We start from the raw sequence: 14,969 nt of genomic DNA on the forward strand, positions 1-14,969 counted from the left end.
GGCAAATTATTAGTCCATTGTTGGAGAATTATAAGCTGTATTCTCATAGCCTCCTACTTTTAGAATCTGATGGTTCAACTATTACTTTGCCAAATATTATCACTAAAATATTTGCTTCCCATGGGCATACTTTGAAGTTTGGAGCAGGGGTTTTGCCTTTTAAAAAAAATTTTTAAAAATTCCTGACTGCATGTTTGAGTGTCCAGTTGAACTTCTGCACACTGAATAAAAAGATGTTATCGCTGATTGATGAAGTAATTGCAATAGTTTGTAACGTTCATGCCACAGCTTCCGAAAATTATGTAATGATCCATGCTTAAGTCTGTGGAAGTCAATTGCAAACCAATGGAACAGGCTTGCCGTGTGCAGCGGCTAGACAAACACATCTTTGTGGGCAGGCACAAGGAATAGCCACTTCAGGAAGGGTGAGGTTTGGAGAAGAATTGGTCCATGAATGATTTGAGTAAAATCCTTAAGTTAACCTTAGCTTGATAATGTGACATTTGCAATGTCTTTGGTGACATACCAAATCTCTTCAAACTCGTAATGAAGGAATGTTTTCTTCATAATTGAATAGATCTCTGAGATGTTGATGCTTTGGAACTTGAAGGTGCTCACCCTTACCACCGCTGACCCTTCAATGAGAATTGGTGTGTGATCTTCCAACTCCCTCTTCCTCAAGTCCACAATCAGTTCCTTGCTCTTGCTGATGTTGAGTGCAAGATTTCTATTGTCAAACTGTCTCCTTTCTTTATGCCTCCTTGTCACCATATGGAATGTGTTTTTATAGCAGTTAGAATAAAATCAGGTTGATTTTCACTTGCTATATATGACATGAAATGTGTTGTTCAGCAACAGCAGTATGGTGCAAAGATACAGGATCTCTAAATTACAAAGTAATTAGTTCAATAAAAAAGAAATAAATCTGATGACAGTGGGGAAGAAGCTGTTCCTGAATCCATTGGGTGAGTCTTCAGTCTCCTGTACTTCCTCCCTTATGGTAGCAATTAACAAATGTAATGCTTTTTTCAAAGGGTTTTTTCATGTAACCTTTGACGGACTGAGCTACTGAAGCATGGAAGCATTGTATTTAGAACAGTAGAGGACGTTAACCAGTCTCCTTGTGAAGTTATGGTTCTGAAGACCACCATTTCAAGCTTCTGTTAGTTTCAGTTCTCCATGTTAGCTGAAAAAGTTTTGACTTCTCATTTTCAAAGTTGGCAGTGATATATAGAAGATAAATTTTAAACAAGAAAAACATTGGGTGGAATTTCATTAAATCTAAAATGATTGTCAGTGACAGCCAGTATACTGCTTATTTTGGTGCAGCGAGATTTGTTCCTGTACGTTGTGACCTGAGGAAGCATGTCATGGCAGTGAGGGGCATTTTGCCCAAGTATGAAAAGTAGAAAAATGCTTTTATCACATTGTAACTATAGCACTGGAAGTGAGTCAAATGAGAGATACCCAACAAATTTAGAAATCCATGAATAACCAGGTCTTTGCTCATGTGGTTCCACAAGTAACAGGCTTCTTCAGTAAATAGTAGCTGCAACACAATTCCTAGGTAACTGTCATTTTAGTTTGCAAATGTTACGTTCCCCAGTAACCGGGTGACTTATCAGCAAAGATAGATAGGTCCGCTGAAGCCTGATGCTACTATTTTCAAACGTTTTTATTTATAAAGGGGCACAAAAGTATGGTTAATACAAAACATTCAGATCATAAACGTCGACACAACTCAATCTAAAGCACAGGTATAGTAATAATCAATCAGAAATAAGCTCTATCGTTGTCTAGGGGTAATGTAGATATATATTATTTACTGGATATCTAAAGGTCTTTTGCGGTCACTGCAGTTCCACCAGCTGCCGTCGTTGTGGTGTCGCGTTGGTGCACTTTTGTTAGAAAGAGAGAGAGAGATGGGATGAAACAGTTACCCGACCGGTTTTCCAACCTGGAGGAGTTCGGTTTGTCGGAGCCTCGTTGGGGGAATGAACGCTCATCTGTGGCCTCCCCTGTAGCTAAGCCGTTCTTCCGTTGTGGGGTCGCCAATCCCAGGCAAGGAAAAGACGCACACGAACCCCACCACCGGCTGTCGCTATCAAAACGCTGTCACAGGATTTCTAGCATGTCTTCTGGTGCGTCTGAAGGGGTCGTCCCCCCCAGACCCTCCTTTATACTTCCTCACGGGATCACCGGTGTCAATCTCTCTCTCAACCAGCCCACGTTGCCCGAGGGCTTTACACGTGGTCTTCATGAGACAATAGTCAGAGTCACTTTATTCTGCTTCCCGGGGGAACGTGGTCTTCCGCACGTCTCCCTCTCTCTTGGGTCATTTGACCCCCCCCCCCCCCCCCCCTTGACTAGGGCTCTTGCGATTCTCACAAAGGAGGGGGCTGGGGTCATAACACAAACTACAAACATCCAAAATCATAAATATGAGAAATTCTGCAGATGCTGGAAATCCAAAGCAACATATCCAAAATGCCAGAGGAGCTCTGCAGGCAGCATCTTTGGAAATAAATAACCAATGGATAGATGTACAGTTGCAAGACAAAATTTGTGAACCTGGTTCTCTGCATTAATTACTTGTTACGGATTCAGGCAACAATAAATATGAGTTAGGCAGGGGTTTTTATAACAAATAACACGTTTATTAAACACTGAAAACAAACCCCCCAAAAGTAAACAAATCACTAACGTAACCGGAAATCAGCTGCTGTGCGGCAGCGTAAACAGTTCTTAAAGCGATGTTGCAAAAACAGTTCTTCAAAGTAGTATTGCCAAACGTTCAAAATGCTCACAGTCCATTTAAGGGAGAGACTTTTTAAGATGATTTAAATTCTCTTTTCCGTCGTGTTGCTTCGGTTCCCAAGATCGAACTTTTTCCCACGAAGAATTTACAAAACGAAACGGCTTAAAGGCACTAACCTTTCCTTTACAGAACTATTCCCAATCCTTTCTGCTATTTCGCAGGGATTAACACGAGAACAGTCAACAAATTCCTTCCGAATAAGGATCAAACAAGGTCGAACCTGTTTCACCGTCAAAATCGATTCTCCTCGATCTTTAACTCCCGAACTCCGATCTTCACTCTCCACTGATTCTCAACTAGCAGTATTGTAAAGAAATTGCTGGCAATGACCTTTTAAACTTTAGGCATTAGATAAGACTTCATCTTTCAACTAAACTGCGTCATAACATTAAATCGCGCAGTGGCATGAAGTCAACATGGCAAATCCAGCCGCAAACTGCCCCTCCTCACAGGGAGGGGTCCTCCTTTTAAACCCTGTTTTAAAAAAAACCTGCCACATGACCTCTACTGGCAGGAAAATGACATCACTCCACCATCACAAGACCATTACCTCAAGTCCAGTATAGCTTCAACCCCAGTCACGGGACAAGGGTACCACTGTCACGGGTACGTAACATACTCAAAAAATATTATCTTTATCTATGTCACAATAATGGACAAACGCAATCTGCCTAAGTAATAACACACAAACCATTGTACTTTTCATGTCTATATTGAACATTGTTTAATAATTCACAGTCCAGGCTGGAAAAAGTATGTAAACCCTTGTATTTAATAACTGGTAGAACCTCCTTTGGCAGCAATTACCTCCACCAAACATTTCCTGTAGCCGCTGATCAGACTTGCACGATGGCAAGGAGGAATTTTAGGCCGTTCATTTCATCAATATTTCTGGGTTACCTTGCATGAACAGCCCTCTTCAGGTCATGCCACAGCATTTCAGTTAGGTTAAGGTCTGGACTCTGACTTGGCCATTCCAAAACACACATTTTCTTCTTTTTAAACCATTCCGTTGTTGATTTACTCTTGTGTTTCGGATCTTCTTCTATCATGCAAGCTTCATCATCCATTAAGCTTCAGGTGATGGACTGCTTCTCTAACATACTCCTGTAAAATATCTTGATACAATTTGAAATCATTGTTCCCTCAACAATTGTAAACTATCCAGGCCCTGAGGCAGCAAAGATGCTCCTTCCACCGTGCTTCACAGTTAGGATGGGTTTTGGCATTGGTGCGTAGTGCCCTTTTTCCTCCAAACATAGCAATGTGAATTTCCGCCAAGAAGTTCAACTTTTGTCTTATCTGTCCACAGAACATTGTCCCAGAAGCATTGCAGGTTTTCTTTTGCAAACTTGAGACGTGCAACAATGGTTTTTATTTTTGGAGAGCAGTGCTTTCCTTCATGGTGTCCTTTCAAGAACAACATTTTTGTTCAATGTTTTTCTTATAGTGGACACATGAACAAAAACATTAACAAGTTCTAGAGATTTCTGCAGGTCTTTTTGCTGTTACCCTTGGGTTCTTTTTCACTCCCTTCAGCATTGCATGTTGTGCTGTAATCTTTGCAGGATGCCCACTCTTAGAGTGGCAACAGTACTGAATTTCCTCCATTTGTCGATTAATTTCTCCTACTGTGAACTGATGAATACACAGACCTTTAGAAATGCTTTTGTAGCCTTTTCCAGCTTAATGCATCTCTACAATTCCTCTTCTAAGGTCCTCTGGAAGTTGTTTTGTTCAAGGCATGGTGCACATAAACAGATCTTTCTTGAGAAACACAGGCTCTGTCAGTAACCTGACTTAGTGCGACTTTTTTAAGAATAGGGCACCTCTACAACCCATACCTCCGATCTCAACTCATGGATTGGAACACCTGACTCCGAATAGCTTTAATAGAAAGCAATAAAGTTTACTTTCTTTATTGAAGCTAGACTGTGATTGTTTAAATGGTGTACTCAGTATTTACGAGAAGTACAATTATTTGTGTTATTGTCTATTGTCACTTAGATGAAGATCAGTACGCAATATAAGTAATTAATGCAAAAGAACAGGTAATTGCAGAGGGTTTACAAACTTTTTCTTGTAACTGTAGAAAGCAGTGGTTATACATTAGGCTGGTGCTACAGTTTCAGGTTGCACTAAAATTTTTCTAATATTATAGGATAAAAGCTGTTAAGCCTCTGCTCCTGCTTTAAGTGCTAAGCCCAAATTTCACCTTCATAAACTACTCAGGACACTGCCTTGATCTGCTGCTGGCTTGCTCCTCACTGTAATTTGATGCTCCAAATGCATGCAATACACTTGTCAAAGGTAACTGACTTACCTCACTAAGGGTTCCAATGTTATGGCTATTTTTTTGGCAAATTACCCCACTTGCCACCCCTCTTAAATCCCAAGTACATTTGCTTTTGTGCATAGTTCTCTTCTTAGTTACCCAGAGCAAAGGAAACCTGTTGTTAAATCTATTCTCCACTTCCACCAAAAATCCATTTTGTAAGAACGTAACTAAACTGTTCAGTGTCTCTGCCTTCCACTAAGATGGTGGCTCTTCTTTTGCCTTGGTGCTGTTTTCCTGCTCTTACAATTATTCCTTGATTCCCTTGATGTATTAAAAACCTATGAAATTCTGCTTTGAAATTAGCCACTGAGCTTCTACAGCTTTCTCGAGTAATTCCAGTAAGATTTTCCACACACAAAATGCTGGAGAAACTCAGCAGGCCAGGTAGCATCTATGGAAGAGTAAAGTCAACATTTTGGGCTGAGACCCTTCAGCAGGACTGGAGAAAAAAAGATGAGATTTTTTTCTTGTTTCCAATAAAATTTGCTATCCTTTGTATGAAGTAATTCCTTATTTCAGCCCAGATGGCCAGCTCTTATTTTAAAATTCTGATCTCCTGATGATGGACATAGCATCTGGTGAATCAGGAGGGCCAGCTCATGTGCTACCCTCCCCTGGACTGCTACAACAAGCAAGCCTACGGCTTAAGACTTAGTCTCAAGACTGCAACCAAGGCCACACAACTCCCCCACTTTTTCTCACCAATAAACAGGGGAAATGAACTTGCGTCATTTTACATTATCAATGCACAACAAGGACTTGCAATCACAAAGCGAAACCTCCAAGATAGTTACTCGCTGTCAGACTGCACATTGCACACTGTGCAGTGCCTCTGACATCTTTCTGTAGTAGGCAGTAACACAGTCTACACCAAGTCCTGCTCCTCTGCCAATGAGCAGCTTACTGATGGGGTAGACCTGCCATACTTGATGTTCTTAACATCCAGCATTGTCTTGCAATTTTAAAAAATAAAGACAAAAACACCTTTGGTTCCTGAGAGGCTGCTGCATCTGAATGTACTGCCATCTTACCAGAAGTCATAAAGTAAAAGTAAAGCCAAAATGGGAAAGCTTCTCAGGCAGCAATTGTGCAGGTTCAAACATACTGTAGTTAAGCAGAACTTAGAACATCCTCTGTTCTGTTCAAAACTGATCTGATTGACCTGCTGAAAACCTTGTGAACAGGGGTCATGCCATGTAGTCTGCTGAAAAAAAAAGTGATAACTCACCATGCATCACTTACTTGCATCCATTTGCCTAAGACATCACTTGCAATAAAGCTATCTAGGAATTGTGCCCATGAACAATAGTTAACTCAGTGCAAGTATCAGCCACTCACTGATGAACTGGAATTAAATCTATGTTGGGTGCAAGTTCTCTATAATTCAATGTTCCTGTCTTAATGCATTGCCTTGTCTGATGTTGGACTGGCTAGGAAAGTAAGCTCTTTGTATTGGGATTGCAGTACATTTGTGGTATCATCCTGTTGGGTACCACTTCTGATGGCTTCCACAACATTTCCAAGCCCTCAGAAGCCCTTGTCCTCCTTGCTAATTCGTTCAGCAATGCACAGAGGCATGTTCGAAATCATTGTGGAACCAGGCCCCAGGAAACAATAAACATCAGTGAATAATTTAAAATTCCTACTATAACAAGATGGTATTTATAATTGCATTTATCAATGTCAAGACATTAAACAACAATATATAAACTCAAAGTACACTGCAGATGCTGTGGTGAAAGCAACACGTACAACACGCTGGAGGAACTCAGCAGGTCGGGCAGCATCTGTGGAAACTAGCAGTCAACGTTTCGGGCGGAGACCCTTTGTCAGGACTGAAGAGGGAGGGAGCAGGGGCTCTTTAAAGAAGGTGGGGGGGGGGGGAGGGTGGGAAGAAGGCTGGTAGGTGCCAGGTGAAAAACCAATCAAAGGAAAGATCAAGGGGGTGGGGGAGTGGAAGCAGGGAGGGGATAGGCAGGAAAGGTGAAGAAGGAATGTAAGGCGAAAGCACTGTGTAGTAAAAGAAGGCAGGATCATGAGAGAGGTGTTAGGCAGCTGGAGGAGGAGGCAGAGTGAAACTGAGATGGGGGAAGGGAGAGGGAGGGAATTACTGGAAGTTGGAGAATTCAATGTTCATACCGAGGGGCTGGAGACTACCCAGACGGTATATGAGGTGTTGCTCTTCCAACCTGAGTTTGGCTCATCATGGCAGTACAGGAGGCCATTTATGGACATATCCAAATGGGAATGGGAAGGGACCGCTTCGTCAAGCACCTCCACTCCGTCCGCCACAACAGACAGGATCTCCCAGTTGCCACCCACTTCATCTCTGCTTCACATTCCCATTTGGATATGTCCTTGTACTGCCATGATGAGGCCAAACTCGGGTTGGTGGAGCAACACCTCATATACCATCTGAGTAGTCTCCAGCCCCTCGGCATGAACATTGAATTCTCCAACTTCTGGTAATAACCTCCCTCTCCCTTCCCCCATCCCAGTTTCACTCTGCCTTCTTCTACTACACAGTGCTTTCGTCTTACATTCCTCCTTCACCTTTCCTGCCTATCCCCTCCCTGCTTCCACTCCCCCACCCCTTTGATCTTTCCTCTTATTGGTTTTTCACCTGGCGCCTACCAGCCTTCTCCTACCCACCCTCCCCCCACCTTTTTTATAGGGCCCCTGGCCTCTGAAGGGTCTCTGCCCGAAACGTTGACTGCTCATTTCCACGGATGCTGCCCGACCTGCTGAGTTCCTCCAGCATGTTGTACATGTTAATATATAAACCCAGTATATTACTGCTATTTGCGGTTGCACCGGGAAAGCAAATCTACGCAGTTGACATGACCGTAGGTTAAGTTACATTCTCAATCTTATTTAATTGAAATACTGTTGGTATCTATGTTGCCAGGATAGACTCAGCCCATTTAGGAGTATTTTTGTGGTATGATCATTTAACTACCTTTTTGATAGGAAGAATAGATTTTTCTATTATTATTTTACAGGATGAGATGGCAAACTTGGGCCTTTCCACCAGACAAGCTCTGATGATGCTACGTAATCAGCTCACTGCAATCCTAGAAGATCACCAGAAGCAGCAGAGTAAAAAGAATTCTTGGAAGGTCAGGAGTAATGAAAGCTCTAAAGCTAAGGTCCACAACAATTGCTGTCTGTTCTGGCTGCAGTTGCCATTCTCACTTGTTCAAATCCACCAAATTCACTAGTTTCCCTTATCCAATGCGTTGCACCTGCAAAAAGAACTAACGAGTTTGTCAAGCATGGTTTTCTTACCATAAATCTGTACTGACTTTGCCTAATCCTACTAATAAATTCTAGCAATTTTCCTACTTTGATGTCAAACTGGGTTATATTTAATCTCCTCTTCTGTCTCAAATGAATTACATTTGCTACTTCTGAATTTAGGAGTATTTAGGAGTTAAGTTATATAGGATTTATGAAGATGATAATCAACTCATCTTCTATCTTCATCACTGCTTCGTTCAGAAACGACGATCAAGCTGAGGCATTTCAATCTTCCACAGTCTTGATGTTTTGTGTCTTTGCAGCCATTCCACCATTCAAACCATAGATAATTTTATTTCCTTAATTCTGTACCTTCAGTGGACACCTAAATACCTTCACACATCATTAGGTGTTTGTTGCATGTTGAACTTATGTCCTGCTGCAGTTAAGACAGGAATGGACAAGGAGGTTTTCACATTTCAGCTGGGAGATGGTGCCTTTCATTGGAAGCTGTGGGTCTAGACTCCATTAGTAGTTGACACAAACTAGTCTTGCAGATGATACTCCCTCAGTCAAAATTTCTGATAGCACTATACATATTACTACTCACAACTGAGTCAGTTTATAATCTTTCTTCCCTTTGTTTTGGTATGACACTACTGATTCTGTGTTAGCAGTCTCACAGTCTTGAAATGCAGAGTTTATTTTGACTTTGGCTTCATGTAGGAACTTGAGTTACACAGCTGGTGTGGGCATTTTACATATTTGTTAAATACTTAAACTGTGTGTAATTTCTATGGAAATGTGACTTCCACTCCATCTAATTGTAGGAAGTGTGGCTTAAGGGCTTCCTCAACCCAAGCAACCGAACCTCCAGCTTCCACTGGCCAGGGGCAGCTCTCATGCTGCTAGCAGCAGTCTTGCTGCTTTGTTGCTATGACAACCAGCCAATTGGAAGGTAAGCAGAATCTCATTGAATCTAGTGTTTGTCATAAGACTAGTGATCTTTTTTGGTGCAGAAACAAGATGCAGTGGAGCAAATATTTGTTAAACCAATTAGGAGCATCGCTGCTAATTGATGATGACTAATTACCAATAAGTTTATGATAACCCAAAGAAAATGACAAAAAACTGCCACCTAACATCACAAACTCCTAAGAATAATGTATCTAAACATCAAAGGTTACTGATAAACATGCCTTGAACACATCTGTTGTCACATGTAAGATGCTTCTTAAATTTGGTTATCTGTTTCAGCTGTTTGGTAGACTTGCAGATAGGAATTTAGTGTTCTGTTGTGTACAACAGCTACTTGTGGAGACTGTAATGCTGGCAGTTGTATACTGCTTAAGATGAGAAATGTTGATCTTGAAAGGGAATCGTTTCCTAGCTTCACTGTCAGCATGTCCCCTGTGGCCATACCCCTCAATAACAAATATACCAATTTGGATACTGTTGGGGGGATGACTTAACTGGGACAAGCTCCGGAAGCCGGATCTCTGGCTCTGCAGTGCAGAAGGGAGGAGGGAAGAAGAGGAGAAGCGGTAGTGATAGGGGACTCGATAGTTAGAGGTACAGACAGGAGGTTCTGTAGTCGCAACAGAGACTCCCAGATGGTTTGTTGCATCACAGGTGCCAGGGTCAGGGATGCCTCTGATCTCGTGCACAGCATTCTGAAATGTGAGATTGAGCAGCCAGATGTCTTGGTATACATCGGTACCAATGACGTAGGAAGAAAGAGTGAGGAGATCCTGAAGAGTGAGTATAGAGAGCTTGGTAGGAAGTTAAAAAGCAGGACTTCGAGGGTGGTAATCTCAGGATTGCTACCTGTGCAACATGCCAGTGAGGGTAAGAATAGGATGCTCTGGAGGATGAACACATGGCTGAGGAACTGGTGTAGGGGGCAGAGTTTCAGATTTCAGGATCATTGGGACCTCTTCTGGGGCAGGTGGGACCTGTACAAGAGAGACGGGTTACACCTGAACTACAGGGAGACCAATATCCTTGCAGGGAGGTTTGTTAGTGCTATTGGGGAGGATTTAAACTAGATTTGCGGGGGGATGGGAACCAGAGTGCCAGGGTAGATAGTGGAGCGGGGGTTAAATAAGTTATGTTTATAAATAAGTAAATAAGTTTCATGCAAAGTCACAAATAGAAGGGTTGTGTGTGGTGGTAGTAATCTTCTGAGGTGTGTATTTCAATGTGAGGAGTATTGTGGAGAAGGCTGACAAGCTGAGGGTGTGGATTGACACGTAGAATTATGACATTGTAGCCATTAGTGAAACTTGGCTACAGGAGGGGCAGGACTGGCAGCTCAATGTTCCAGGGTTCCGATGTTTCAGATATGATAGAGGCAGAGGGATGAAGGATGGGGTTGGCATTGCTAGTCAGGGAAAATGTTACAGCAGTGCTCAGGCAGGACAGATTAGAGGGCTTGTCTACCAAGGCCATAGGGGTGGAGCTGAGAAGCAGGAAAGGTATGACCATATTAACGGGGTTGTATTACAGACCACCCAATATTCAGCGAGAATTGGAGGAGCAAATCTGCAGAGAGATAGCAGACTACTGCAGGAAACAAACTGTTGAAAGGAGCAGTCAACGTTTCAGGCCAAGACCCTTCGTCAGGACTCTGCCGGACCTGCTGCGTTCATCCAGCTTTTTTGTACGTCTTGATTTGACCACAGCATCTGCAGTGTACTTTGTGTTTGCAGGAAACAAAGTTGTGATAGTAGGGGATTTTAATTTTCTGCATATTGATTGGGACTCCCATACTGTTAAAGGCCTAGACTGGTTAGAGTTTGTAAAATGTGTTTGGGAAAGTTTTCTAAATCAATATATAGAGGTACCAACTAGAGAGAATGCAGTATTAGATCTCCTGTTAGAAAACGAATTAGGACAGGTGACGGAAGTGTGTGTAGGGGAACAGTTTGGTTCCAGTGATCATAACACCATTAGTTTCAACTTGATCATGAATAAAGATAGATCTGGTCCTCAGGTTGAGATTCTAAACTGGAAAAAGGCCAAATTTGGAAAAAATGAGAAAGGATCTAAAAAGCGTGGATTGGGACAGGTTGTTTTCTGGCAAGGATGTCGTTGGTAAGTGGGAGGCCTTCAAAGGAGAAATTTTGAGAGTGTAGAGTTTGTATGTTCCTGTCAGGATTAAAGGCAAAGTGAATAAGAATAAGGAGCCTTGGTTCTCTAGGGATATCGGAACACTGATAAAGAAGAAGAGAGAAGTGAATGACATGTATAGGAAACAGGGAACAAATAAAGTACTTGAGTATAAAAAGTGCAAAAAAAAACTTAAGGAAGAAATCAGGAGGGCTAAATGAAGACATCAGGTAGCTTTGGCAGTCAAGGTGAAGGATAATCCAAAGAGCTTCTACAGGTATATTAATTGGTCCTCTTGAAGATCAGAGTGGTTGGCTATGTATGGAACCCAAAGAAATGGGGGAGATCTTAAATGGGTTTTTTGCGGCTGTATTTACTAAGGAAACTGGCATGGAGTCAATGGAAATAAGGCAAGCAAGTAGTGAGGTCATGGAACCTATACAGATTGAAGAGGAGGAAGTGCTTGCTATCTTGAGGCAAATCAGAGTAGATAAATCCCCAGGACCTGACAGGGTATTCCCTCAGACCTTGAAGGAGACTAGTGTTGAAATTGCAGGGTCCCTGGCAGATATATTTAAAATGTCGGTATCTACGGGTGAGGTGATGGAGGATTGGAGGAGAGCTCATGTTGTTCCATTGTTTAAAAAAGTCTCTAAAAGTAATCCGGGAAATTATAGGCTGGTAAGTTTGCCGTCTGTAGTAGGTAAATTATTGGAAGGAGTACTAAGGGATAGGATCTACAAGTATTTGGATGGACAGGGACTTATTAGGGAGAGTCAACAGAGCTTTGTGTGTGGTAGATCATGTTTAACAAAGCTATTAGAGTTTTTCAAGGAGGTTACCAGGAAAGTGGATGAAGGGAAGGCAGTGGATGTTGTCTACATGACTTCAGTAAGGCCTTTGACAAGGTCCCACATGAGAGGTTATTCAGGAAGATTCAGCTGCTAGGTTTACATGGTGAGGTAGTAAATTGGATTAGACATTGGCTCAATGGGAGAAGTCAGAGAGTGGTAGTGGAGGACTGTGACTTGTGGTGTACCACAGGGATCAGTGCTGGGTCCATTGTTATTTGTCATCTATATCAATGATCTGGGTGATAATGTGGTAAATTGAATCAGCAAATTTGCTGATGATACAAAGATTGGAGGTGTAGTGGACAGTGAGGAAGGTTTTCAAAGCTTGCAGAGGGATTTGGACCAGCTGGAAAAATGGGCTGAAAAATGGCAGATGGAGTTTAATACAGACAAGTGTAAGGTATTGCACTTTGGAAGGACAAACCAAGGTAGAACATACAAGGTAAATGGTAGGGCACTGAGGAGTACAGTAGAACAGAGGGATCTGGGAATACAGATACATGATTCCCTAAAAGTGGTGTCACAGGTAGATAGAGTAGTAAAGAGAGCTTTTGGTACATTGGCCTTTATAAATCAAAGTATTGAGTATAAGAGTTGGAATGTTATGGTGAGGTTGTATAACCATATAACAATCACAGCATGGAAACAGGCCATTCCGGCCCTCCTAGTCCGTGCCGAACTCTTAATCTCACCTAGTCCCACCTACCCGCACTCAGCCCATAACCCTCCACTCCTTTCCTATCCATATACCTATCCAATTTTACCTTAAATGACACAACTGAACTGGCCTCTACTACTTCTACAGGAAGCTCATTCCACACAGCTATCACTCTCTGAGTAAAGAAATACCCCCTCGTGTTTCCCTTAAACTTTTGCCCCCTAACTCTCAAATCATGTCCTCTCGTTTGAATCTCCCCTACTCTCAATGGAAACAGCCTATTCACGTCAACTCTATCTATCCCTCTCAACATTTTAAATACCTCGATCAAATCCCCCCTCAACCTTCTACGCTCCAATGAATAGAGACCTAACTTGTTCAACCTTTCTCTGTAACTTAAGTGCTGAAACCCTGGTAACATCCTAGTAAATCGTCTCTGCACTCTCTCTAATTTATTGATATCTTTCCTATAATTCGGTGACCAGAACTGTACACAATATTCCAAATTTGGCCTTACCAATGCCTTGTACAATTTTAACATTACATCCCAACTTCTGTACTCAATGCTCTGATTTATAAAGGCCAGCGTTCCAAAAGCCTTCTTCACCACCCTATCTACATGAGACTCCACCTTCAGGGAACTATGCACTGTTATTCCTAGATCTCTCTGTTCCACTGCATTCCTCAATGCCCTACCATTTACCCTGTATGTTCTATTTGGATTATTCCTGCCAAAATGTAGAACCTCACACTTCTCAGCATTAAACTCCATCTGCCAACGTTCAGCCCATTCTTCTAACCGGCATAAATCTCCCTGCAAGCTTTGAAAACCCACCTCATTATCCACAACACCTCCTACCTTAGTATCATCAGCATACTTACTAATCCAATTTACCACCCCATCATCCAGATCATTTATGTATATTACAAACAACATTGGGCCCAAAACAGATCCCTGAGGCACCCCGCTAGTCACCGGCCTCCATCCCGATAAACAATTATCCACCACTACTCTCTGGCATCTCCCATCTAGCCACTGTTGAATCCATTTTATTACTCCAGCATTAATACCTAACGACTGAACCTTCTTAACTAACCTTCCATGTGGAACTTTGTCAAAGGCCTTGCTGAAGTCCATATAGACTACATCCACTGCCTTACCCTCGTCAACATTCCTCGTAACTACTTCAAAAAATTCAATAAGGTTTGTCAAACATGACCTTCCACGCACAAATCCATGCTGGCTACTCCTAATCAGATCCTGTCTATCCAGATAATTATAAATACTATCTCTAAGAATACTTTCCATTAATTTACCCACCACTGATGTCAAACTGACAGGTCTATAATTGCCAGGCTTACTTCTAGAACCCTTTTTAAACAATGGAACCACATGAGCAATACGCCAATCCTCCGGCACAATCCCTGTTTCTAATGACATCTGAAAGATCTCCGTCAGAGCTCCTGCTATCTCTACACAAACTTCCCTCAAGGTCCTGGGGAATATCCGGTCAGGACCCGGAGATTTATCCACTTTTAAATTTCTTAAAACGCATTGGTGAGGCCAAATTTGGAGTATTGTGTGCAGTTTTGGTCACCGAATTACAGGAAGGATATTAATAAGGTTGAAAGAGAAGGTTTACAAGGATGTTGCTGGGACTTGTGAAACTGAGTTACAGAGAAAAGTTGAATAGGTTAGGACTTTATACCCTGGAGCGTAGAAGAATGAGGGGAGACTTGATAGAGGTATATAAAATTATGATGGGTTTAGATAGAGTGAATGCAAGCAGGCTTTTCCACTGAGGCTAGGGGAAGGCAAAAGAACCAGAGGACATGGGTTAAGGGTGAAGGGGGAAAAGTTTAAAGGGAACATTGGGGGGGGGGGGGGGTGCTTCCCAGAGTGGTGGGAGTGTGGAATGAGCTGCCAGATGAAGTTGTAAAAATGCAGGC

General features: G+C 42.2%; 1 protein-coding gene across 1 annotated transcript in view; it reads left to right on the top strand.

Annotated features, from left to right (window-relative positions):
* Window positions 1-14,969, top strand: part of LOC140714922 (transmembrane protein 94-like) — a 190,401-nt gene that overhangs the window by 31,897 nt on the left and 143,535 nt on the right. Inside the window, exons 2-3 of the mRNA XM_073026590.1 lie at window positions 8,159-8,275; window positions 9,227-9,354. Of these exons, the coding sequence (XP_072882691.1) occupies window positions 8,159-8,275; window positions 9,227-9,354 (245 nt within the window). The remainder of the gene's footprint in view (window positions 1-8,158; window positions 8,276-9,226; window positions 9,355-14,969) is intronic.

This window comes from Hemitrygon akajei, chromosome 22 (assembly GCF_048418815.1).
Source record: "Hemitrygon akajei chromosome 22, sHemAka1.3, whole genome shotgun sequence".
NCBI classification, from domain to species: Eukaryota; Metazoa; Chordata; class Chondrichthyes; order Myliobatiformes; family Dasyatidae; genus Hemitrygon; species Hemitrygon akajei.